Below are 24,185 nucleotides of genomic sequence, written 5' to 3' on the forward strand. Positions count from 1 at the left end.
ATGTCAGCATCGGAGTATGCTGTCCGATTCAATGGTTTGTCCAGGCATGCACCAGCCTTGGTTACCATAGTCAGGGAGCGAGTCCGTCGATTTATCGAGGGGCTCAACAAGAGTATTAGATACAACATGGCCAGGGAGTTGGAGTCAGACACTCCGTATCAGCAGGTGGTTGAGATTGCACAGAGGTTGGAAGGTATGCGAGACCGTGATAGAGAGGATAGGGAGGCCAAGAGGCCTCATGGCACATAGAGATTTAGTAGTGGACATGCTGCAACTTCAGCCTATCATGGTAGGGTCTAAGTAAGCTGCCCAGTTCATTCATCACTTCTAACTACTAGTAGTGCTCTGGTTGTATCGAGGTCCTAGGTTGCACACTTTGCTCAGCCACTTTCTAGTGCACCTCCTACACGGAGTGCCTTCAGCTGTCAGTCCAGCCGACCAGGCCTGAGCTAGTCCCGGCCTCCACATCCTCCGAGAGCTTATTTTGAGTAAGGTGATACCCGCCACATGGTCAGCGATTGCCCCAGACTCAGTAGGGGTGCACCTTCTCAGACTACTCAGGCTCCATGGATTCAATCGGGTTCGCAGACTTTTCAGGCCATGATTGCTTCCCCATTTGCCGCTCCATCCTCTCAGCCAGCTAGAGGTAGAGGTCGAGCAGGTAGAGGTCGCCCTAGAGGGAAGGCTAGGCCAGATATTATGCTTTTCCTGCTAGGACATAGGCAGTTGCTTCAGACTTAGTCATTATAGGTATTGTTCCAATCTGTCATAGAGATGCATCAGTCTTATTTGATTTGGGCTCCACTTATTCCTATGTATCATCTTACTTTTTCCACATTTGGGTATATCCCGTGATTCCTTGAGTTCTCCTATTTATATGTCTACACCTGTGGGAGATCTCATTGTTATTGACAGTATGTAACGGTCGTGTTTAGTTGTTCTTGGTGGTTTTGAGGCCAGAGTTGATCTGTTGATACTTAGTATGGTAGACTTTGATATTATCTTGGGCATGGACTGGTTATCGCCCTATCATGCTATTCTTGATTGTCACGCCAAGACTGTGACGCTGGCTATGCCAGGTTTACCACGATTAGAGTGGAGGGGTGCATTAGATTATGTTCCTAGTAGTGTTATATCATTTCTAAAGGCTCAACGGATAGTGGAGAAGGTGTGTAATGCTTATCTAGCCTTTGTGCGGGATGTCAGTGCTGATACTCGTACTATTGAGTCAGTTCCGATAGTGAGGGACATTCCAGATATATTCCCAGTAGATCTTCCGGGCATGCCGCCCTACATGGATATCGATTTTGGAATTGACTTATTATCGGTCACTCAATCCATCACATGGACCCAGCAGAGCTAAAGGAGTTAAAGGAGCAGTTACATGAGTTGCTTCATAAGAGATTCATTTGTCCTAGAGTATCGTTAGTTGAACAAGGTTACGGTGAAGAACATGTTTCCATTGCCACACATTGATGATATATTTGATCAGCTATAGTGTGCCAGAGCGTTCTCCAAGATTGATTTGCGGTCAGGTTATCATCAGTTGAAGATTCAAAATTCAGATATTCTGAAGACTGCCTTTAGGACTCAGTATGGTCACTACGAGTTCCTCATGATGTCTTTCGGGCTGACCAATGCCCCAGTAGCATTTATGCACATGATGAACAATGTGTTCTAGCCTTATCCTGATTCATTCGTCATTGTGTTTATTGACGACATCTTGGTGTACTCCCGCAGTCGGGAAGATCATGAGTAGTATTTGAGGATTGTGCTCCAGACCTTGAGGGAGAAAAAGTAATATGAAAAGTTCTCAAAGTGTGAATTCTGGCTTGATTCGGTGGCGTTTTTGGGTCATGGGGTGTCGAGTGAGGGGATCAAGGTAGATCTGAAGAAGATTGAAGCAGTGTAGAGTTGGCCCAGACCGTCCTCAGCTACTGAGATCCGGAGTTTTCTTGGTTTGGCTGGGTATTAACGTCGATTTGTAGAGGGTTTCTCATCTATTGCTGCACCTATGACCAGATTGACCCAGAAGGGTGCTCCGTTTAGGTGGACCGAGGAGTGTGAGGAGAGCTTTCAAAAGCTCAATACTGCTTTGATCACAGCCCCAGTATTGGTGTTGTCTACGAGCTGGGGATCTTATATTATGTATTGTGATACGTTGCGTGTTGGCCTTGGCTCTGTGTTGATGCTAGACAGTTGGGTGATTTCCTACGTGTCTCGACAGTTGAAGACTCATAAGAAGAATTATCCAGTCCATGATTTGGAGTTGGCAGCTATTGTTCATGCATTGAAGATGTGTCGGCATTATTTGTATGGTGTTCCTTGTGAGGTCTTTACCGACCACCGGAGTCTACATCATCTGTTCAAACAAAAGGATCTTAACTAGCGGCAGTTGAGATGGCTAGAGTTGCTTAAGGACTATGATATCACCATTTTATATAATCCCGGGAAGGCCAATGTGATGGCCGATGCCTTGAGTCAAAAGGCGGAGAGTTTGAGTAGTTTAGCATATCTATCGGTAGCGGAGAGGCCATAATCATTGGAGGTTCATGCCTTAGCCAACCAGATTGGATGTTTAAGAGCCGAGTCGAGTATTGGCTTGTGTGGTTTCATGGTCTTCTCTATATGATCGCATAAGAGAGCGTCAATATGACGACCCCCCATCTACTTGTCCTCAAGGACACGGTCCAGCACGGCAATGCCAAGGAGTTCACTATTGGGGATGTCGGTGTGTTACGGATGCAGGGCAGGCTATATGTGCCAAATGTAGATGGTTTACGTGAGTTGATTCTCCAGGAGGCTCATAGTTCGCGGTACTCCATTCATCCGGGTACTTCCAAGATGTATCAATACTTGAGGCAGCACTATTGGTGGAGGAGAATTAAGAAGTACATAGTGGAGTATGTAGCTCGGTTCCTAAATTGTCAACAGGTGAAGTATGAGCATCAGCAGCCAGGTGGATTGCTTCAGAGGCTAGAGATTCTAGAGTATAAGTGGGAGCAGGTTAATATGGATTTTGTTGTTGGGTTTCCACAGACTCAGAGGAAGTTCGATGCAGTTTGGGTGATTGTGGATAGGTTGACCAAGTCGGCCCATTTCATTCCAGTGGTTACTACTTATTCTTCAGAGCAGCTGGCTCAGGTCTATATTCGCGAGATTGTCAGACTTCATGGAGTGCCGGTATCCATCATCTCTGATCGAGGTACGCAGTTTACACCGTGATTCTGGAAGGCCATGCAGCATGCGTTAGGCAAGCGGGTTGAGTTGAGCACAACATTTCACCCTCAAACGGACGGACAGTCCGAGCGTACTATTCAGATATTGGAAGATATGCTTCGTGCGCTTATGATGGAGTTTGGGGGTTCTTGGGGTAAGTTCTTGCCATTTGCAAAGTTTGCCTACAACAACAGCTACCAGTCGAGCATTCAGATGGCTCCGTATGTGGCCTTGTATGGGAGGCTGTGTCAATCTTCGGTGGGTTGGTTTGAGCCGGGCGAGGCTAGGCTATTGGGTACAGACTTGGTTCAGGATGATTTGGCAAAGGTTAAATTGATTCAAGATCGACTTCGCACAACCCAATCTAGATAGAAGAGCTATGCAGATCGGAGGGTTCACGACATTGCATTCATGGTTGGGGAGCGGGTCTTGCTCCGGGATTCGTCCATGAAAGGTGTTATGAGGTTTGGGAAAAAAGGGCAAGTTGAGCCCTAGGTATATCGGACCTTTAGAGTTTCTTGAGAGGATTGGAGAGGTGGCCTACAAGCTTGCACTACCACCTAGTCTAGTTGTAGTTTATCCAGTATTCCATGTTTCTATGCTCCGAAAGTATGACGGTGATCCGTCTCATGTGTTAGACTTCATCTCAGTCCAGTTGGACAAGGATTTGTCTGATGTTGAGGAGCCGGTGGCCATCTTAGACCAGCAGATCTGGAAGTTGAGGTCAAAGGATATTTCTTCAGTGAAGGTTCAATGGAGGGGTCATTCGGTCGAGAAGGCGACATGGGAGACCGAGAACTACATGCGGAGTCGTTATCCTCATCTATTCACCACTTCAAGTGTGTCCTTATTCACGTTCGAGGACGAACATTTGTTTTAAGAGGAGAAAAATATAATGACCCGATCGGTCATTTTGTATAATTGCACCCCGTTACCCCTTTATTTGTTTCACATATGTGACTTTATGCTTTTATGACTTGCGAGGTTGATTAGTTTCGTTCCAGGAGGCTTTCGGGTTGATTTGGACCCTTGATTCTAGACTTAGAAGCTTTAATTTGAAAATATTGACCAAACTTTAACTTATATGAAAACGACGCCGGAACTGTGTTTTTCTGACTCTGATAGCTTCGTATCATGATTTTGGACTTGGGCGTATTCCCGAAATTGATTTTGGAAGTCCGTAGGTTGATTTGTGTTGATTTGCCAAAATTTGGCAATTTTAAGTTGAAAGGTTTGACCGTAGGTTGACTTTTAGCTATTGAGCTTGGAAATTTATTTTGGGACATGGAATAGGTCCGTTATGGCATTTAGAACTTGTCTGCAAAATTTGGTGTCATTCGGTGTTGAATTGATATGAATCGGACGCGTAGTTGTAATATTAGAAGTTCTTGAAATTCTCTTCGAAAATCATGCGTTTTAGAGTTCAACTCATAGTTTTAGATGTTATTTTTGTGTTTTGGATCGCGCGAGTGAGTTTGTATGATGTTTTTAGACTTGTGTGAATGTTTGGTTTGAAGCCCCGAGGGCTCGGGTGAGTTTCGGACGCTTAGTGGAGTGTTGTTACAAATGTTAGAGTTGCTGATTTTCTGTAGGCCTCTGATCTCGAATTTGCGAGCTTTTTGTTCGCATTTGCGAACCAGTTTTCGCATTTGCGAAGTCTTCTGGGATGGGCTAGGATCGCAATTGCGAGGGCTACAGTGATCACAAATGCGATCCAACCTTCGCATTTGCGAAGAGGCCCTCAAGCTTTCAGTACCGCAATTGCGAGGCTTTGTTCGCAATTGCGAGGGTTAGCAATTGCGAACCCATGTCCTCATTGGGCCTGCCAATGGACCCCAAATCCTCTCTGGTGTAGAATACACATCCTTATTAGGCCTGTCAATGGACCCTAAATCCACTTTGGTCACCCACAAATAGACAAATAACCCTCCGAAAGTCCACAATGACCTAACCATAACACATACCATCCTCTGGCTAGCTTTGGCCACATTTTCACAGTCCACAACCATAAAACAATCTGCTCCTAAGAACCCCCGTTCTCCAAATCCATATCCGATCCCAACTCCACCGCCCGAATGCCTAACTCGTCTGCCATACACGATCATCCCACGAGGAATACTTCTACAATTCTCCTGTGCCACATAGCAAAATCTGAATATCAGCTGTCGATCAACTAGGTGAATACCACAAAACCAATGAAGCATCCGTAAGTCAAAACACAATGCACCTTCTGAAATGCGTACCCTTCTCAAGCAATACCAAGTAGTAATAGCATTCATCTAGACATCTGAAACCGTCCATGTTGTCTAAGAATTCATGACCTTCCCTTCAAACCTGAACCATGACCTTGCAATTGCAAATCGCAATCCCACATCACACACCGCATCTATCATGCCATCATAAAAGTACGAGAATCTCATAATCAACTCTTAGTCTAGTAGGATACATACCCGATCAGTCAGAAATCTTCCATTTGATCCCATCCAGGAGAAAATAACAATACGCAACATGCTCCTCACGCCGGTAGGAAATATCCATCTCAAACCGTGGTAAAAACCATCGAGAACTTTTCGAAACCCACTTGTACATTACCAATCCATCAGAACTAAATATCTCTAACTCAACCAAGCTGCACAGGTCGCCAAACCCAAGATTATTGCCACAAAACACCTGTGGAGACTCACCACATCATAGGTACCCAAAGAACTAACCATATCTATTACCTTGTTGATCTAACCTATTACCAAGCTGTACTATTTCTCTACGTTCCTTCCGAATTATCCTCAAGTTGACACTCCTCCTCGCCATAATACCACGATCCTCAACAAAATCTCACCCCACGCGATCCTAGAATAAAACCACACCGCCCTAAGGCCCATAAGCCGCTGTATTCCCTCTCAAGCACCCCAAAAGTACCACAACCGAGGCACCCACTATGAAGAGACCTTCTGTGAATCCAAAATCATTTCCTTCACCTTCCTGACGCAGAAATGTAGAATCCATAATGATATAGAGATGCCACAAGCCTCGATACCATCCAACTTAAATCCCAGATTCTTGCCATATACAAATCCGCAAAATTCTCAATTGGTACATATAAATCTTAAATCAATTAGAATCTTCTCGAGAGTCATCCACCCTGCTCAAATTTCAACTGCACTGACCAAACGGGCCGAACGACCTGTGCCCCATTAGCACAAAAACACCCAAAGAAGTAACCCCGCCTTAGCACAACCGAGAAAATTTCTACACCATGCGCACTACATCCATCACGAATAACAATTCAAATCGTTCCATGATTTTCATATACCCATAAAGTGTAATATAACCTGTATCTAGAAATTTTCTTGCTAAAGTCATACTCAAAACCAGCCTCTGCAAGTCATAACTGATTCACAGTATACCTCAAATCGAAACCGACACAACACATAACCATGCAATCAAATCGTCGATAGTAGACTCCCCCACTTGGCTTGAAGCCATAAATCAAAACACTCGATAACTCACAATGCCCATACTATATTACTGCCATAATCTCACACCAAAATTCAACTCAATCCTTAATAAGATCATGTAACACAAACCATGTAATACCTCAAATTATCTGCAAATCTCGCATCCATCCTCGTGACGGTCAGGTCAACTATTACAACTGATCCAAACTCAAATCGCACGACTATAACTCATTGGTAGAAAAGAAAGCCTCCACACAACATCATAAGGATCACACGTCCGTAGATTACCCCGTAGGTTATAATCCACCTACTTAGCCTCAAACTTACATCTCTCTATACCCTTTCACAGTCATAACCACTATGCAATCACTTAATATTCCAGAGTCTAAACTCATCAACAAGACATGAAAATTTACTTCGTTCCACAAATAAAATAACATGAATGATTTCCTCAAAAACCTTCATAACTCAAGACTGTACGAAACATCCACATAAATCAAGCATTAATAGTTCTTCTCACATCTCAAGCAAACGCTTCCCGTCACATTCAACTCATCTAAACACATCTCGCAGTCACATGATACACATCATATAACCATCTAACCACTCATCGAGCTAAGGCAAATGGAAAATATGAAAACAAAATGATACCGGAGACTGCTAGAACCAGGAATATATCTTGAACTTAAAAAGTTTAGTTGTTATGCAAGACATTGAGTCAGGACTGAGGACTATATATCCAGCCCTGTAGAAATAATAAGTACAAATCAACCACATGTATTGGCAGTTTTATTTATTTAAGCGAATGTATAATTTTTTTGGCTTATGTAAATGTACTTTTGAAAATAAAAGGAATAAACAGTCCTTTCGTGTTTATCTTATTTCTTGTGCAAATGACATAGTTTTTCTTTCATTTGAATGTTACTTAAACTTCAAATGTAAGTGCTAGAATGAATGGACACATCATCTTCAAGAGAATCGTAAACATATAAGGTCCCTCTCTTATGAAGCATTCACAATTAAAGGTTATAAACCGAAAGTATGAATATCCGGTGTTAAAGTAAACCGGATGTGAAACATTTTCAGACTTTTTCAATAGAAAATAAAAGATTAGAAAATATATCTTTTGCACAGAAGTTAAGTAAAAAGGATATCTTTTATTTCAAAATCCCAGACCCAATAGAGACTCCGGGATAAGGACAAAGGATAAATTAAAAAAAGAAGAACAACAAAAAATATATCACTCTTTTGTATTAGCAGATATTGAAGGATTGGAAGTCTCTGCTGCATCTTTTGAAGATGAAGGTTGCTCAACTTCAAGTTCAGCACCTTCACCCTTATTTTCATCATCATTGTCAACATCTTCCTCAGTTTTTGAGGACTCAGAGGAGGTGCTCGAGGAGCTTCAAGCAGTGGATCGGGCAGGAATATTCTCAAAGGCAGTTGTCTCCAAGGCAAGGGCTTCGTCAATGTAGTCGTCTATATTAGAAATGCCATTTTTGGTATCCTCCAAGGTCTTCCTCCTCATATGACAAACATCATGGGTTATTTCAAGCAAGTAGATGTCTTCTTGATCACGGAGTCTGGCCTGCAGTTTTTGGATTTTTGACTGCAATCGCTTGTTATCAACCTTCAAGATTTCACAGGCCCCGGAAAGGTCAGTATTGGTCTTCGCATGTTCGCGGTTTTGCTCCATGACCTTTTGAGCCTTTCTTCTTGCCCTCTTATCTTCGACCGTAGTAGCTTCCTCGATTTTAGAACATAAGTTCGCTTCTAGAATGTTATTACTTTCCATAGAAGTAGACTCGCGTTCGACTGCTAAAGTCACGGCATCCTGCAGTTCTTCCCACTTGATCTTCAATTCAGCATGCTCAACATGTAACTGAGTGGCCTCTTGACTATGGGCCATATTTTCCTTCTCCGTTTTCTCCAACCGAGCTTCAATCACCCATGTGAGTAGGCCTTGCCTCTAGAGCGGGGAGGCGCTCAACAAGTTGATCTTGTTAAGTTCTAGGCGCTTCTTTGTCCAGGATCATCTTTGGTAAGCCCTCGGAGGCAAGAAGGTTAGCCTGTAAAGTTAAAAATTAAAGTTATCAATGATGGTGTTTAACAAATATAAATGACGGAGAGAAGGATAAAATGATACCTGAGAAGCAAGATGGATGTTGTTCTTGATAAGGCATTCAACAGAGTGAGCATCCATTTTACCTCATATCTTTATCTGAAGCCAGAGGCTTCAAGTAGCTGGCTACCCAACCAATTTGGAGAGCAAAATGGCATTCATCCAAAACTGAAAAAGTAACACTACACTTACCATTAGGGTTCCAGATGGATGTTTGGAAGGCATTTTCTATGTTCCCCTGATAGGGTGATATGGGGAGTGCACATTTTATTCTTGTTTAGTGGGGAACGGTGGTGAGGCAGGAGATGGTGATGTATTAGAAGTTAGAGGAGACTCGGAAGTGGAACCCTTTTGATTGGAGGCGACAACCGGAGCCCAAAAATGTTATTCAGCATTCTCAACCAATTTGAACTCCTGAAAGAGTTCTTCTATGTCCTCCGATTGAGCTATGGGAGTTCTTTTTCTTCTTCCCTGAAGAAAAATCGTCTCATTATCATCCTCGATTTCATCTTCATCAAGGACCACTGTGGTCGGCCCTTCCGGGATCTCTTCTGTAACTAGGGTCTTTTCCTTGGCCTCAGTCTTAGAGGTATGCTTTCTTTTTGGTTTTTTCTCCTTGGGATGGAGACAGAGGGAGGATGCACCTTCACCAGAAGCAAGAGCGGTATCACGAGCCCTCTTCCGGTTAAGGGACTCTTGAAGCCATTTTTGTACCACATTTGGGTCATGTGAAACCTCGACGGTGGGACAGATAGAAGATCCCTTTGGAATGCCTGTCATATAAGAAATCAATAATTAACTATTGTATGGAGATAAAAGTTAAGAAAGGAAAGGGAAAGTTTTTTCCTCACCATGGTTCTTGCCTTTCCAGTTCTTCCTGAGTGAAATTTCCTTCCACATACGGAAATCTAGTATAGAAGTATCCAAAATTTTCTGAACTCATTGATTTAGGTTCTTAATTGCCGGAGGAACCCAAAGGGTGGCTAAAATAGAAAGAAGGAAAAGTTTAATTAAAAGAGTAAATACCATGAAATAGTAAAAGAGTGATATTTTGAGAAAGCTTAGGAGTATAGTTCCATGCTTCGGGAATGAGAGATGTTGATGCTGGTCAAATATCCTCGGGAGCAACAACAACAAATCTTTCCATCCATCCACGATTGTTGTCGTCATCTACACTGGTGACGATGACATAGTGATCTTGTTTGCTAAGTTTGATCACGCCTCCACGGAAAATATTAGGGGCATAGAGATTGATCATATGTGCAAGAGTAAAGTTTTCTTGAGCATGGAAATGCAGGAATCAAAGGCAAACCACTTTGCGCCATATTTCCAGCCCCACTTGAGCCAAACAAACTTGGTAGTTCCGGCAGAACTCCAAGATAATTGGGTCTATTTCCTTACCAAGTCTTATAATAAAAGGGTATGTGTAGACGTAAATATACCCAGGTATGATGAATAAAATCATATCCATTTCACGAGGGGATAAAACCTCAATGTTATTCCAGCAACAGTCCTATTTTACAACAAAAATACTGGCCGGGCGAATAGAAGAAGGATATTTACCAACAACTCTATTTCTATCGTTATCAGGGTCAAAATATTCCTTCTGAACATGAAGATACTTTTCGAAAGACAACTGAGAAGGGATGATTGTGTTTGTAGTAGGAAGTCTAGCATCAGATTTTTTAGACTTGTTCTTTTTGGATGGGCCGCCGCAGATGGAATCCCCGATGCTGGTGGATGAAGAAGTTAAAATGTCATGACCCAATTTCCCCTATAGGCCGTGATGACGCCTAACATCGCCGCTAGGCAAGCCAACAGTGAACTAACCTATGTTATTTCTCTTTTTAATAAGTTTCCAAGTAACTAAATTCTATTTATTAAGAAATCAAGGAGTAGAAAATTTAATAAATAAAATGAAGAAAACTGAGTGGCAATCATAGTGATATAAGTACTCCAAAATCATAAAGTCTACTAGTATGTATGCCAAGACCTGGTGTGACACGTGTATGAGCAACTAATAGATTATACAAAACTCTAACTACTGTTCGAAATAAAAATAGATAGAAAATAAGTGCAAAATATAGACTCTAGGTGCTGCAGGACGGCTCAGGAAGCAGCTCACCACTAGGCCTTAGAGTAACGAGGGTGCGTGCCGATATGACTGCCAGATGCACCTGCCTCAGATCCTGCACGATTAGTGCAGAAGTGTAGCGCGAGTACATAAACAACATGTACCCAGTAAGTATATAGTCTAACCTCAAAGAAGTAGTGATGAGGGGTCGACATCGACACTTACTATGGGCTAACAATAAAAATACACAAATTCTAAATAAGCATGAGTTTTGTACATAATGATATTAACTCATTAACAAGCAGGAAATAAATAATTCTTTCACTAATGGTAAATCCCAAGTCAGTTTCTGTCATATGAAATTTTAACCTCTCAAGCCATAAAATAATATCAAATATAATTAAACTCCAAGTATTTTCACGCACGATTATGCCGAGGTCGTACGGCCCGATCCAGAATAATGTGTACACTACCGAGGGTCGAGCGGCACGAACCATAGATACATCTATCTACTGTCGAGGCGTTCGGCCGGCTCCACAATAAGAGAGGATACTTTATAACATTCAGTTTAAAAGCTATTACAAGGCTAGTACGCAAATAGGCACAATTTCTATTAACAGTAAAGTACCTCACCAAAACTCAAGTAAGTGGAAGTCGGTCTTTCACAATTCCTCTATCAAGTTCCAATATAATTTAGGCATTTTAATTAACAAATAGGGTGCAAACATTACAAGTATTTCATAATTTAGGTCCTAAACTACCCGTACATAAGCATAATTAGTAGCTATGCACGGACTCTCATTACCTCGTGCGTACGTAGCCCCAACAATTAGAAGCAAATAGTAGTTTAAATCACCTATGGGGTATATTCTCTCTTACAAGGTTAGACAAGAGACTTAACTTGTCTCAAAGCTCTCTTTTCGGCCTCAAATTCACTCTAAAGCCTCAACTCGGTGTCGAACAATTCAAAAACTAGTCAAATGTTGTGTAAATTAATCAATACATATTCAAAGGTTCATAATCTGACTATTAGAGTGATTACCCAACCCCAATTGGAGGATTCCTAAAATTTATTCCTGGGCACACGTGCGTGGATTCCGGAAATTTTGAAGATAATTATTACCCATAACCTCACGAACTCAAATATATATATAATTTTTACCCAATCCCATAACCATTTTCGTGGTTAAACCCCATTTTTATCAAAACCTAGGTTTTTCATCTAAACCCAAAATTCTCACAATTGTACATGTTAAAATCTACCCATAATCTATGTATTTAACTTACATTGGATAGGAATTACTTACCTTCAATAGCTAGGTGGAAATCGCTCTCTAGGAAGCTTCAAAATCGTCCCAATAAGTGAAATAAATGAACCAAAAATGGCCTAAGTCTGCAATAAATGGACCTCACTGCCCCAGCGACTTCCGCTTTTGTGGACATAGCCTCACAGATGTGGACCATGCCCAGGTCTGCCCTTCCCGCTTCTGCGGGAAATGTCTCGCATCTGTGAGCCCGCTTCTGTGGTGCACAACACATCTATAAACAAGACTCTACTAGACACGGCTTGTAGACTCCCTAGGATAGAACTGCTCTGATACCAAGTTTGTCACGCCCCGAACCTAGGAGCGAGACAAGCACCCGGTGCCTCACCTAACCTGGCATACCAAATTGCGACTAAGGGACTCTGAACACATAATGTCATACTTTGGCCATGGGGCCACCTTGCAAGACAATTTGCGAAGCAAAATATAAAACTGAATGGAAACTAGCGCTAACTAAACATCAATATAAAGCTAGGCTGAAAAGGCCGTCATAGCTACTACAGCTGACAAACCACCAAATTATACATACCAGGCCTACAAACCCAACATACTGCACTAACCAACAGGATATGTCTACAAGCCTCTACTGATAGATGTACTATGATCGGAACAGGGCCCCGACCTACCCATAACATATATACAGATATACATAAGATGTACACAACACTCTAGACCTGGCAACTCCGAAAGGCGTAGAGCTTACCGATCAGGCTGAACTCGGGAAACACCTACTGAGGAGATCTACTCGTCTGTCTATCTGAACCTGCATGCATGAAATGCAGCGTCCCCGGAAAAGGGACGTCAGTACGAAATAATGTACCGAGTATGTAAGGCAATAACATAACTGAAAATCGAAACTGAACTGATAATATAATAACTGGAAGTAACTGGGAGTCAAAGATGATCTGGAGATATACTTACCTGCTGATACTGACTCAACTCCTTCAATGTAGTAAGTAAAATAATTGTACGGCCTTATAAGGCTCGGTATATATAACTGCTGTGCCATAGTAGGCTCGCTCATAGGCGCTCGGCCATACTAGGCTATGTATCTCGACCATTCTGGGCTCGCTCATAGGCGCTCGGCCACAGTAGGCTTGGTATATAACTTTCCATCTGATCAGAGGTTGCCCAATAGGGGCCTGCCCATCGATTATAGCTCGATGGTAATGAAAATACTGTAATACTGTATATATAGGCTTGTTGTCTCTTGACTGGAAGAAGACAATACTAAATTGAATATAGAATCTCGATAAGGAATAATATTGTAACTTATTAGACTAGAATAGTGTGAATAAATTCATGAATATGAACTTCTCTTTTTGTCTCATTACTAACACATGTAGCTACGAGATCATGCCAAAATGAAGGAAGGCTTAGCCTTAACATACCTTATCACAATCTTTCCAATCACCAAGTTGAACTCACCTCTTTGCACCTTAATCTACAAGAACGATAATAATACTATCGTTAAGTTACGAAAGGTACAACTATCGCACAACGAAGGACAAACTTATTTTGTATTAAAACGGGCAGCATCTCCCCTATAATCCTTACTTCCTCCAAATTCAAGATAACACCAACAATACAAGAACAGAACAATAACAACATATATACATCATTTTCCAGCCCTATATACACCATCAAATACTACAAAACAGCCCAACACACCCCAATCTCTTCGTACACAAAACGACCACCGTAGTAGTGTCAAACGACCCGAAAATGTTATGACGAACGACCAGCCAACCACCCTACATTTATATGGTGTTTATAAACCCCCTTCCTCCTCCAAAACTCCACAAAATAGTAGTAAAACACGCAGCCCAACAGCAACACAAAACAGTCCACAAAACAGTCCGCTACAAGTGAATAACTCGAACTCACGGCTTCCGATCACCGTCCCGTGAGTTCTTACAAGTATAGAACGACTTACCATGAATTTACAGAAGAAAAATTGGATGAAAGAGAGAAGTAAACTCACCTTATTTGTTGGATAACTCAGCTCTTATCTTGGTTCTTCAAACTCTAGGTTTTACCTCCAATTGGAACTTGAAAGGGAGAGAAAATCAATTAGGGTTTGTGGGAAATTTTTGGGAGGATTCTTTGCAGAGCTTATGTCTGGTTATTATGCTCTATTTTAATTCTAATATATGAAGAAAATAGGCCCTTAAAAGGCCTCTTTGGACGACCCGAAATGGCCCATTTTTGGGCTTTCATTTAAGCAAGTAGGTGACACACCTACTTGTCACCTAGCAGCTTGCGTGGTATCACACAAATGCCCATATCTTTCTACTCCAATGTCGTATTGACAAACGGTTTAATGCGTTGGAAAATAGACTCATAGATCTTTAATTTGATGGGTGGAACACCGCATAACCCTAAGTATATTGGGAGAAAATCGCAGTTACATTTGATCCAAAATTTCAGTAAAACTTATGAGTGTAACTTGTGATGACTTTCATCGACTTTTGTTCCACAACTCGCTTGACATTAAAACATAACACACGGATGTCATACGACTAATATAAATCATAACATAATCTCCTTATCATGTTAATCACCCTAGTCTCACCCCAAAGGTACATGTTATAACATTCCCAACTTGTCGACTTTCGACGAAACATTATTTTATTTAATTGCTTTAGCTTCTGAACTGTCCAACCCTCTTTGTACTTGTTGTTCATGATCTTCAATATTTGTAACCTCAGAGGTAACATGATTAACTTACTTTATATACTTTTAAATATTATCTCATTTTTGGTCCTACATTAGTTTGCTTACGATGCATTTTTACGTACGAAAATATAGGGTGTAACATCACTCCCCCCTTGGGAACATTCGTCCTCGAATGTTTACTCTTAGAGACTTTGGAAAATTTTGCCAAAGTATCCTTCGTACACTAGGTTAAAACCAACCTGCACGTAGCCAGAAACATACTATGCATGCCACATATGGCCAATCTTTATAAATAGCAGCAATTTGCCTCACCGACCGTAAATCATAAATATTGAAAGTGAAAAATAAAAGCTTACCTGATGACCTGCTAGCCTACATAGAGCTATGTTGTAGCGTCCCATCTCGAACCATATCTTCAGTTTGAAATAGGTGGGGGTATTTAGACTTCATTTCTTCCTCCGATTCCCACGTCATCTCTTCTACATTCTTGCTCCTCCATAAAACCTTTACGGAAGCTACCTCCTTATTTCGTAGATTGCGGATTTGTCAGTCTAGGATGGCAACTGGAATTTCCTCGTATGACAAGTCCTCTGTAATCTGTACATCATCCGTGGGCACCACTCGGGTAGGATCGCCAATGCACTTCCGTAGCATAGATACATGAAAAACCGGATGGACAGACTCCAATTCTGAGGGCAACTCTAACTCATAAGCTACTTGGCCCACTCTCCGAATGATCCTATAAGGCCCAATATATCGTGGGCTAAGCTTGCCTTTCTTGCCAAACCTCATCACGCCCTTCATAGGTGATACCTTTAAGAATACCCAGTCATTAATCCTGAACTCTAAGTCTCGTCGCCGCACGTCAGAATATGACTTCTGACGACTCTGAGCTGTCAACAGTCGCTCCCGGATAAGCTTTACTTTCTCTATGGCCTGTTGAACCAGGTCTGGCCCATATAACCCAGATTCCCCAACATCAAACCACCCTATAGGAGATCTGCACTTACGCCCATACAAAGCCTCGTACGGAGCCATCTGAATACTGGAGTGGTAACTGTTATTATATGCAAACTCGACAAGAGGTAGATGTTCATCCCAACTTCTTTTAAAATCCAACACACATACTCATAACATATCCTCGAGCGTCTGAATTGTGCGCTCGGCTTGTCCATCAGTCTGTGGATGAAAAGTTGTGCTGAGATTCACCTGAGTCCCTAGACCTCTCTGAAATGACCTCCAAAAATGTGCTGTAAACTGAGCCCCACGGTCAGATATAATAGAAACTGGTACTCCGTGTAGCCGCACTATCTCCTTAATATATAACTTGGCATAATCTTCTGCTGTATATGTAGATCTGACCGGTAGGAAGTGAGCTGATTTCGTGAGCCTATCGACTATCACCCATATGGAATCGAACTTACGATTAGAACGAGGTAAACCCGTGATAAAGTCCATGTTTATCGCCTCCCATTTCCATGTCGGGATCTCTATAGTCTGCATTAGCCCTCCAGGCTTCTGGTGCTCTATCTTCACTTGCTGGCAACTAGTACATTGGGCGACAAACTCAGCAATGTTCTTCTTCATATCATTCCACCAGTACACATCCTTAATGTCATGATACATCTTCGTCGACCCAGGATGGATGGAATACCATGAATAATGTGCCTCTGACATAATCCTGTCTCGTAGCCCTGCTATATCTGGAACACACAAACGACCCCTATATCTGAGAACCCCATCTCCCTTTAGCTCTAACAGTGGTTTCTTCTGCTGCGGAACTCGCTCTCTCAGCTCGACCAACTCTGGGTCCTCGTACTGCCTTTCCTTGACTTCCGCTATGAGGGATGATTTTGTAGTGTTTTGGAGTACAACTCCACCATCCTCAGAATCTACTAACCGAACCCCCAACGAAGACAATTGATGAATCTCTCTAGCTAATTGTCTTTTCTCGGGATCTACATGTGCTAAGCTACCCATAGATCGACGACTTAATGCATCTGCTACAACATTAGCTTTCCCTGGATGGTAGAGAATGTTAACATCGTAATCTTTCAATAACTCAAGCCATCGCCTCTGTCGCAAATTCAACTCTTTCTGCTTGAAGATATATTGTAGGCTTTTATGATCAGTAAATACATCAACATGAACACCATATAAATAATGCCGCCATATCTTAAGTGCATGGACAACCGCAGCTAACTCGAGGTCGTGGGTCGGATAATTCCTCTCGTGCTTCCTCAACTGCCTTGAAGCATACGCAATTACCTTCCCATGTTGCATCAGGACACATCCTAACCCGACACCTGATGCATCACAATACACGGCATAACCCTCTAGACCCTCTGGAAGTGTTAGAACTGGAGCTGAGGTCAACCTGTTCTTAAGCTCTTGGAAACTCCGCTCACAAGCCTCTGTCCATTGAAACTTAGTTTCTTTCTGTGTCAACTTCGTCAATGGTGCCGAAAGGGAAGAAAAACCCTCTACGAACCTCCGATAGTATCCTGCTAAGCCTAGAAAGCTACGAACCTCTGTCGGAGTGGTAGGTCTAGGCCAATATTTCACGGCCTCAATCTTCTGAGTGTCCACCTTTATCCCTTCATCTGATACAATATGCCCCAAGAATGCTACAGACTTCAACCAGAACTCACATTTAGAAAACTTAGCATACAACTTACGATCACGGAGGGTTTGGAGTACCGCTCGCAGGTGGTCCGCATGCTCATCCTCTGAACGGGAATAAACCAGAATATCATCAATAAATACTATCACGAACAGATCTAAAAATGGCCGGAATAGGCTATTCATCAAGTCCATAAATACAGCGGGTGCATTAGTCAACCCGAAGGACATGACAAGGAACTCGAAGTGGCCATATCGGGTCCTGAAGGCTGTCTTCGGAATATCTTTTTCCCGAACTCTGACCTGGTGGTACCCCGACCTCAAATCTATCTTTGAAAAGCATCTAGCCCCCTGCAACTGATCAAACAAGTCATCGATCCTTGGAAGTGGATACTTATTCTTAATAGTTACCTTGTTCAGCTGCCTATAATCGATACACATCCTCAGCGAGCCGTCTTTCTTCCGCACAAATAGTACTGGTGCACCCCAAGGTGAGGTACTGGGCCTGATGTAACCTTTCTCCAGCAAATCTTTTAACTGCTCCTTCAACTCCTTCAATTCGCCAGGTGCCATTCTATACGGAGGGACGGATATTGGTTGAGTTCCTGGAAGCAAATCGATGCTAAAATCAATCTCTCGCTCTGGAGGAATACCTGGAAGCTCATCTGGAAACACATCTGCATACTCTTTGACTACGGGAATAGACTGAAGTGTAGGTATCTCAGCATCTGCATCTCTAACTCGCACAATATGATAAATGCACCCTTTTGCGATCATTTTCCTCGCCTTCAGATAGGAAATAAACCTACCTCTGGGTGTTGGTGTATTACCTACCCATTCAAGGACTGGCTCACCCGGAAAATGAAATCTGGCTGCCTTTGCTCGGCAATCAACTGTGGCATAGCAAGCTGCCAACCAGTCCATGCCCATGATAGCATCAAAATCCATCATCTCTAGCTCAACTAGGTCAGCTGAGGTCTGACGACTACAAATTGTCACCGTACAACCTCGGTAAACCCGTCTAGCAATAATCGATTCTCCGACCGGTGTAGATACCGCAAAAGGATCACTTAGTATTTCAGGCACTATACCAAAATTCCTCGCGACAAATGGGGTAATATACGATAAAGTAGATCCTGGGTCTATCAAAGCATAAGCATCGTGAGAGCAAATGGTTAATATACCTGTCACAACGTCTGGTGAAGACTCCTGGTCCTGTCGACCCGCTAAAGCATAGATACGGTTCTGATTACCACTTGAACTGGAACCTCTACCTCTGCCTCGACCTCTACCAGCCGAAGACTGAGACTCACGCCTTGAAGGATGCACGGACATAGACGATCCTGTTGCTGAACTCGCTGGTTGTGCCATTCCCCCAGAATCTCTATTTGGGCAATCTCGCATCATATGCCCCGGACGCCCACATGTATAACAAGCATCAGAACCTGCTCGGCATTGACCCAAGTGTCCTCTACCACAGATGTCACACCGCGGAGGAAATGACCATGTCTGCGCAGAACCTCGTTGTCGCTGCAAACCCGACGCCCGTGAGCTCTCACCTGGTCCTGACTGAGTATAGCGGTCATACCCGTAACCCTGTAACTGAGGTGGCGGAGGCCTAGGTGGCCGTCCGAAGTACTGGGTCCTATAACTACCCTGAGATTGCTCCTGAGACCTGGGAAATCTCATCCTCTTACGTTGCCCTTGCTCAGCCCTCTCTGTACCCTGCTGCCGACGCCTACCCCTTTCTATATTCTGGGCGAATGCCTGAATCCGGGAGATATCCATACTATCCTGCAATGCAGCGGTGGCACATGCCTCGGTTAACTCTGGGGCTAACCCTGCTATAAACCTGTGAATCCTGTCCCGCATAGTAGCAACTATGGATGGTGCATATCTGGCCAATGAGTCAAAACGGAGACTATACTCTCGAACACTCATATTACCCTGCTTGAGGGCTAGAAACTGATCGACTCGAGCCTGTCAGATCTCCCGTGGTAAGTACTGGTCAAGGAAGGCATCTGAAAAATTCTCCCAAATAGCTGGAGGTGCATCACGTCCCCTGGACCTCTCCCATCCCTCATACCAAAGGATGGCTATATCTCGGAGTCGAAAAGCTGCTAGCTCAACTGCCTCTTTCTCCGTGGCATGCATAACACGAAAGATCCTGTGAAGCTGATCTATGAAATCCTGTGGGTCCTCCCTCTGATCTGTCCCCGTGAACTCTGGGGGACTCAAAGCAATAAACTCTCGGACCCTTGAACTCCCAGACCCCTCAGAAGTTCCTGCACTAGCTGATGCCCTAGCCTGTTGCTGGGTAGCTACCAACTGTGTCAACAAATGCACCGCACTCCTCAAGTCCTGATCTGATGGAAGTGGAGGGGGAACTGGATGTGCGGTTTCCCTAGGAATCTCCGTAGTTGGTGGAGGAGCCGGTAATGGCTGAGTAGGGGTCTCACCTTGAGCCTCAGACTGGGCCCCATCTACTGGGGGTACCCTGCTGGTCCCCTCACCTACTGCTGTATCTCTCCTCTGGCTAGCCGTAGTCTTCCTAGTCACCGTCATCTGTGCATGCAAACACCAACACATAAGTTTAATTCAAATTTCCTATAACTCAGTTCTATAGCACGATTTAGATTTCAAAGAAGGGTAACCAACTCCTAAATGCCCTGTAGTGCCCTGCTTATATAATGTGGTGCACAACACATCTATAAACAAGACTCTACTAGACACGGCTTGTAGACTCCCTAGGATAGAACTGCTCTGATACCAAGTTTGTCACACCCCGAACCTAGGAGCGAGACAAGCACCCGGTGCCTCACCTAACCTGGCGTACCAAATTGCGACTAAGGGACTCTGAACACATAATGTCATACTTTTGCCATGGGGCCACCTTGCAAGACAATTTGCGAAGCAAAATATAAAACTGAATGGAAACTAGCGCTAACTAAACATCAATATAAAGCTAGGCTGAAAAGGCCGTCATAGCTACTACAGCTGACAAACCACCAAATTATACATACCAGGCCTACAAACCCAACATACTGCACTAACCAACAGGATATGTCTACAAGCCTCTACTGATAGATGTACTATGATCGGAACAGGGCCCCGACCTACCCATAACATATATACAGATATACATAAGATGTACACAACACTCTAGACCTGGCAACTCCGAAAGGCGTGGAGCTTACCGATCAGGCTGAACTCGGGAAACACCTACTGAGGAGATCTACTCGTCTGTCTATCTGAACCTGCATGCATGAAATGCAGCGTCCCCGGAAAAGGGACGTCAGTACGAAATAATGTACCGAGTATGTAAGGCAATAACATAACTGAAAATCGAAACTGAACTGATAATATAATAACTGGAAGTAACTGGGAGTCAAAGATGATCTGGAGATATACTTACCTGCTGATACTGACTCAACTCCTTCAATGTAGTAAGTAAAATAATTGTACGGCCTTATAAGGCTCGGTATATATAACTGCTGTGCCATAGTAGGCTCGCTCATAGGCGCTCGGCCATACTAGTCTATGTATCTCGACCATGCTGGGCTCGCTCATAGGCGCTCGGCCACAGTAGGCTTGGTATATAACTTTCCATCTGATCAGAGGTTGCCCAATAGGGGCCTGCCCATCGATTATAGCTCGATGGTAATGAAAATACTGTAATACTGTATATATAGGCTTGTTGTCTCTTGACTGGAAGAAGACAATACTAAATTGAATATAGAATCTCGATAAGGAATAATATTGTAACTTATTAGACTAGAATAGTGTGAATAAATTCATGAATATGAACTTCTCTTTTTGTCTCATTACTAACACATGTAGCTACGAGATCATGCCAAAATGAAGGAAGGCTTAGCCTTAACATACCTTATCACAATCTTTCCAATCACCAAGTTGAACTCACCTCTTTGCACCTTAATCTACAAGAACGATAATAATACTATCGTTAAGTTACGAAAGGTACAACTATCGCACAACGAAGGACAAACTTATTTTGTATTAAAACGGGCAGCATCTCCCCTATAATCCTTACTTCCTCCAAATTCAAGATAACACCAACAATACAAGAACAGAACAATAACAACATATATACATCATTTTCCAGCCCTATATACACCATCAAATACTACAAAACAGCCCAACACACCCCAATCTCTTCGTACACAAAACGACCACCGTAGTAGTGTCAAACGACCCGAAAATGTTATGACGAACGACCAGCCAACCACCCTACATTTATATGGTATTTATAAACCCCCTTCCTCCTCCAAAACTCCACAAAATAGTAGTAAAACACGCAGCCCAACAGCAACACAAAACAGTCCACAAAACAGTCCACTACAAGTGAATAACTCGAACTCACGGCTTCCGATCACCGTCCCGTGAGTTCTTACAAGTATAGAACGACTTACCATGAATTTACAGAAGAAAAATTGGATGAAAGAGAGAAGTAAACTCACCTTATTTGTTGGATAACTCAGCTCTTATCTTGGTTCTTCAAACTCTAGGTTTTACCTCCAATTGGAACTTGAAAGGGAGAGAAAATCAATTAGGGTTTGTGGGAAATTTTTGGGAGGATTCTTTGCAGAGCTTATGTCTGGTTATTATGCTCTATTTTAAGTCTAATATATGAAGAAAATAGGCCCTTAAAAGGCCTCTTTGGACGACCCGAAATGGCCCATTTTTGGGCTTTCATTTAAGCAAGTAGGTGACACACCTACTTGTCACCTAGCAGCTTGCGTGGTATCACACAAATGCCCATATCTTTCTACTCCAATGTCGTATTGACAAACGGTTTAATGCGTTGGAAAATAGACTCATAGATCTTTAATTTGATGGGTGGAACACCGCATAACCCTAAGTATATTGGGAGAAAATCGCAGTTACATTTGACCCAAAATTTCAGTAAAACTTATGAGTGTAACTTGTGATGACTTTCATCGACTTTTGTTCCACAACTCGCTTGACATTAAAACATAACACACGGATGTCATACGACTAATATAAATCATAACATAATCTCCTTATCATGTTAATCACCCTAGTCTCACCCCAAAGGTACATGTTATAACATTCCCAACTTGTCGACTTTCGACGAAACATTGTTTTATTTAATTGCTTTAGCTTCTGAACTGTCCAACCCTCTTTGTACTTGTTGTTCATGATCTTCAATATTTGTAACCTCAGAGGTAACATGATTAACTTACTTTATATACTTTTAAATATTATCTCATTTTTGGTCCTACATTAGTTTGCTTACGACGCATTTTTACGTACGAAAATATAGGGTGTAACATCACTCCCCCTTGGGAACATTCGTCCTCGAATGTTTACTCTTAGAGACTTTGGAAAATTTTGCCAAAGTATCCTTCGTACACTAGGTTAAAACCAACCTGCACGTAGCCAAAAACATACTATGCATGCCACATATGGCCAATCTTTATAAATAGCAGCAATTTGCCTCACCGACCGTAAATCATAAATATTGAAAGTGAAAAATAAAAGCTTACCTGATGACCTGCTAGCCTACATAGAGCTATGTTGTAGCGTCCCATCTCGAACCATATCTTCAGTTTGAAATAGGTGGGGGTATTTAGACTTCATTTCTTCCTCCGATTCCCACGTCATCTCTTCTACATTCTTGCTCCTCCATAAAACCTTTACGGAAGCTACCTCCTTATTTCGTAGATTGCGGATTTGTTGGTCTAGGATGGCAACTGGAATTTCCTCGTATGACAAGTCCTCTGTAATCTGTACATCATCCGTGGGCACCACTCGGGTAGGATCGCCAATGCACTTCCGTAGCATAGATACGTGAAAAACCGGATGGACAGACTCCAATTCTGAGGGCAACTCTAACTCATAAGCTACTTGGCCCACTCTCCGAATGATCCTATAAGGCCCAATATACCGTGGGCTAAGCTTGCCTTTCTTGCCAAACCTCATCACGCCCTTCATAGGTGATACCTTTAAGAATACCCAGTCATTAATCCTGAACTCTAAGTCTCGTCGCCGCACGTCAGAATATGACTTCTGACGACTCTGAGCTGTCAACAGTCGCTCCCGGATAAGCTTTACTTTCTCTATGGCCTGTTGAACCAGGTCTGGCCCATATAACCCAGATTCCCCAACATCAAACCACCCTATAGGAGATCTGCACTTACGCCCATACAAAGCCTCGTACGGAGCCATCTGAATACTGGAGTGGTAACTGTTATTATATGCAAACTCGACAAGAGGTAGATGTTCATCCCAACTTCTTTTAAAATCCAACACACATACTCGTAACATATCCTCGAGCGTCTGAATTGTGCGCTCGGCTTGTCCATCAGTCTGTGGATGAAAAGCTTTGCTGAGATTCACCTGAGTCCCTAGACCTCTCTGAAATGACCTCCAAAAATATGCTGTAAACTGAGCCCCACGGTCAGATATAATAGAAACTGGTACTCCGTGTAGCCTCACTATCTCCTTAATATATAACTTGGCATAATCTTCTGCTGTATATGTAGATCTGACCGGTAGGAAGTGAGCTGATTTCGTGAGCCTATCGACTATCACCCATATGGAATCGAACTTACGATTAGAATGAGGTAAACCCGTGATAAAGTCCATGTTTATCGCCTCCCATTTCCATGTCGGGATCTCTATAGTCTGCATTAGCCCTCCAGGCT

General features: G+C 42.7%; 1 protein-coding gene across 1 annotated transcript; it reads left to right on the top strand.

Moving 5' to 3' along the window:
* On the top strand, positions 1-1,363 carry LOC138897573 (uncharacterized). Its single transcript, XM_070183557.1, has 2 exons — positions 1-193; positions 1,095-1,363. The coding sequence occupies exons 1-2, from the start codon at positions 1-3 to the stop codon at positions 1,361-1,363; spliced, it is 462 nt and encodes a 153-aa protein (XP_070039658.1).
* Positions 1,364-24,185: the final 22,822 nt, after the last annotated feature.

This window comes from Nicotiana tomentosiformis, chromosome 8 (assembly GCF_000390325.3).
Source record: "Nicotiana tomentosiformis chromosome 8, ASM39032v3, whole genome shotgun sequence".
NCBI lineage: Eukaryota > Viridiplantae > Streptophyta > Magnoliopsida > Solanales > Solanaceae > Nicotiana > Nicotiana tomentosiformis.

Excerpts from the sequence above, each read along its gene's own strand:
- LOC138897573 (XM_070183557.1), top strand. The coding sequence starts at position 1 with ATGTCAGCATCGGAGTATGCTGTCCGATTCAATGGTTTGTCCAGGCAT. Across the intron at positions 194-1,094 it reads GATTGCACAGAGGTTGGAAG|AGTGGAGGGGTGCATTAGAT; the intron begins GTATGCGAGACC and ends TACCACGATTAG.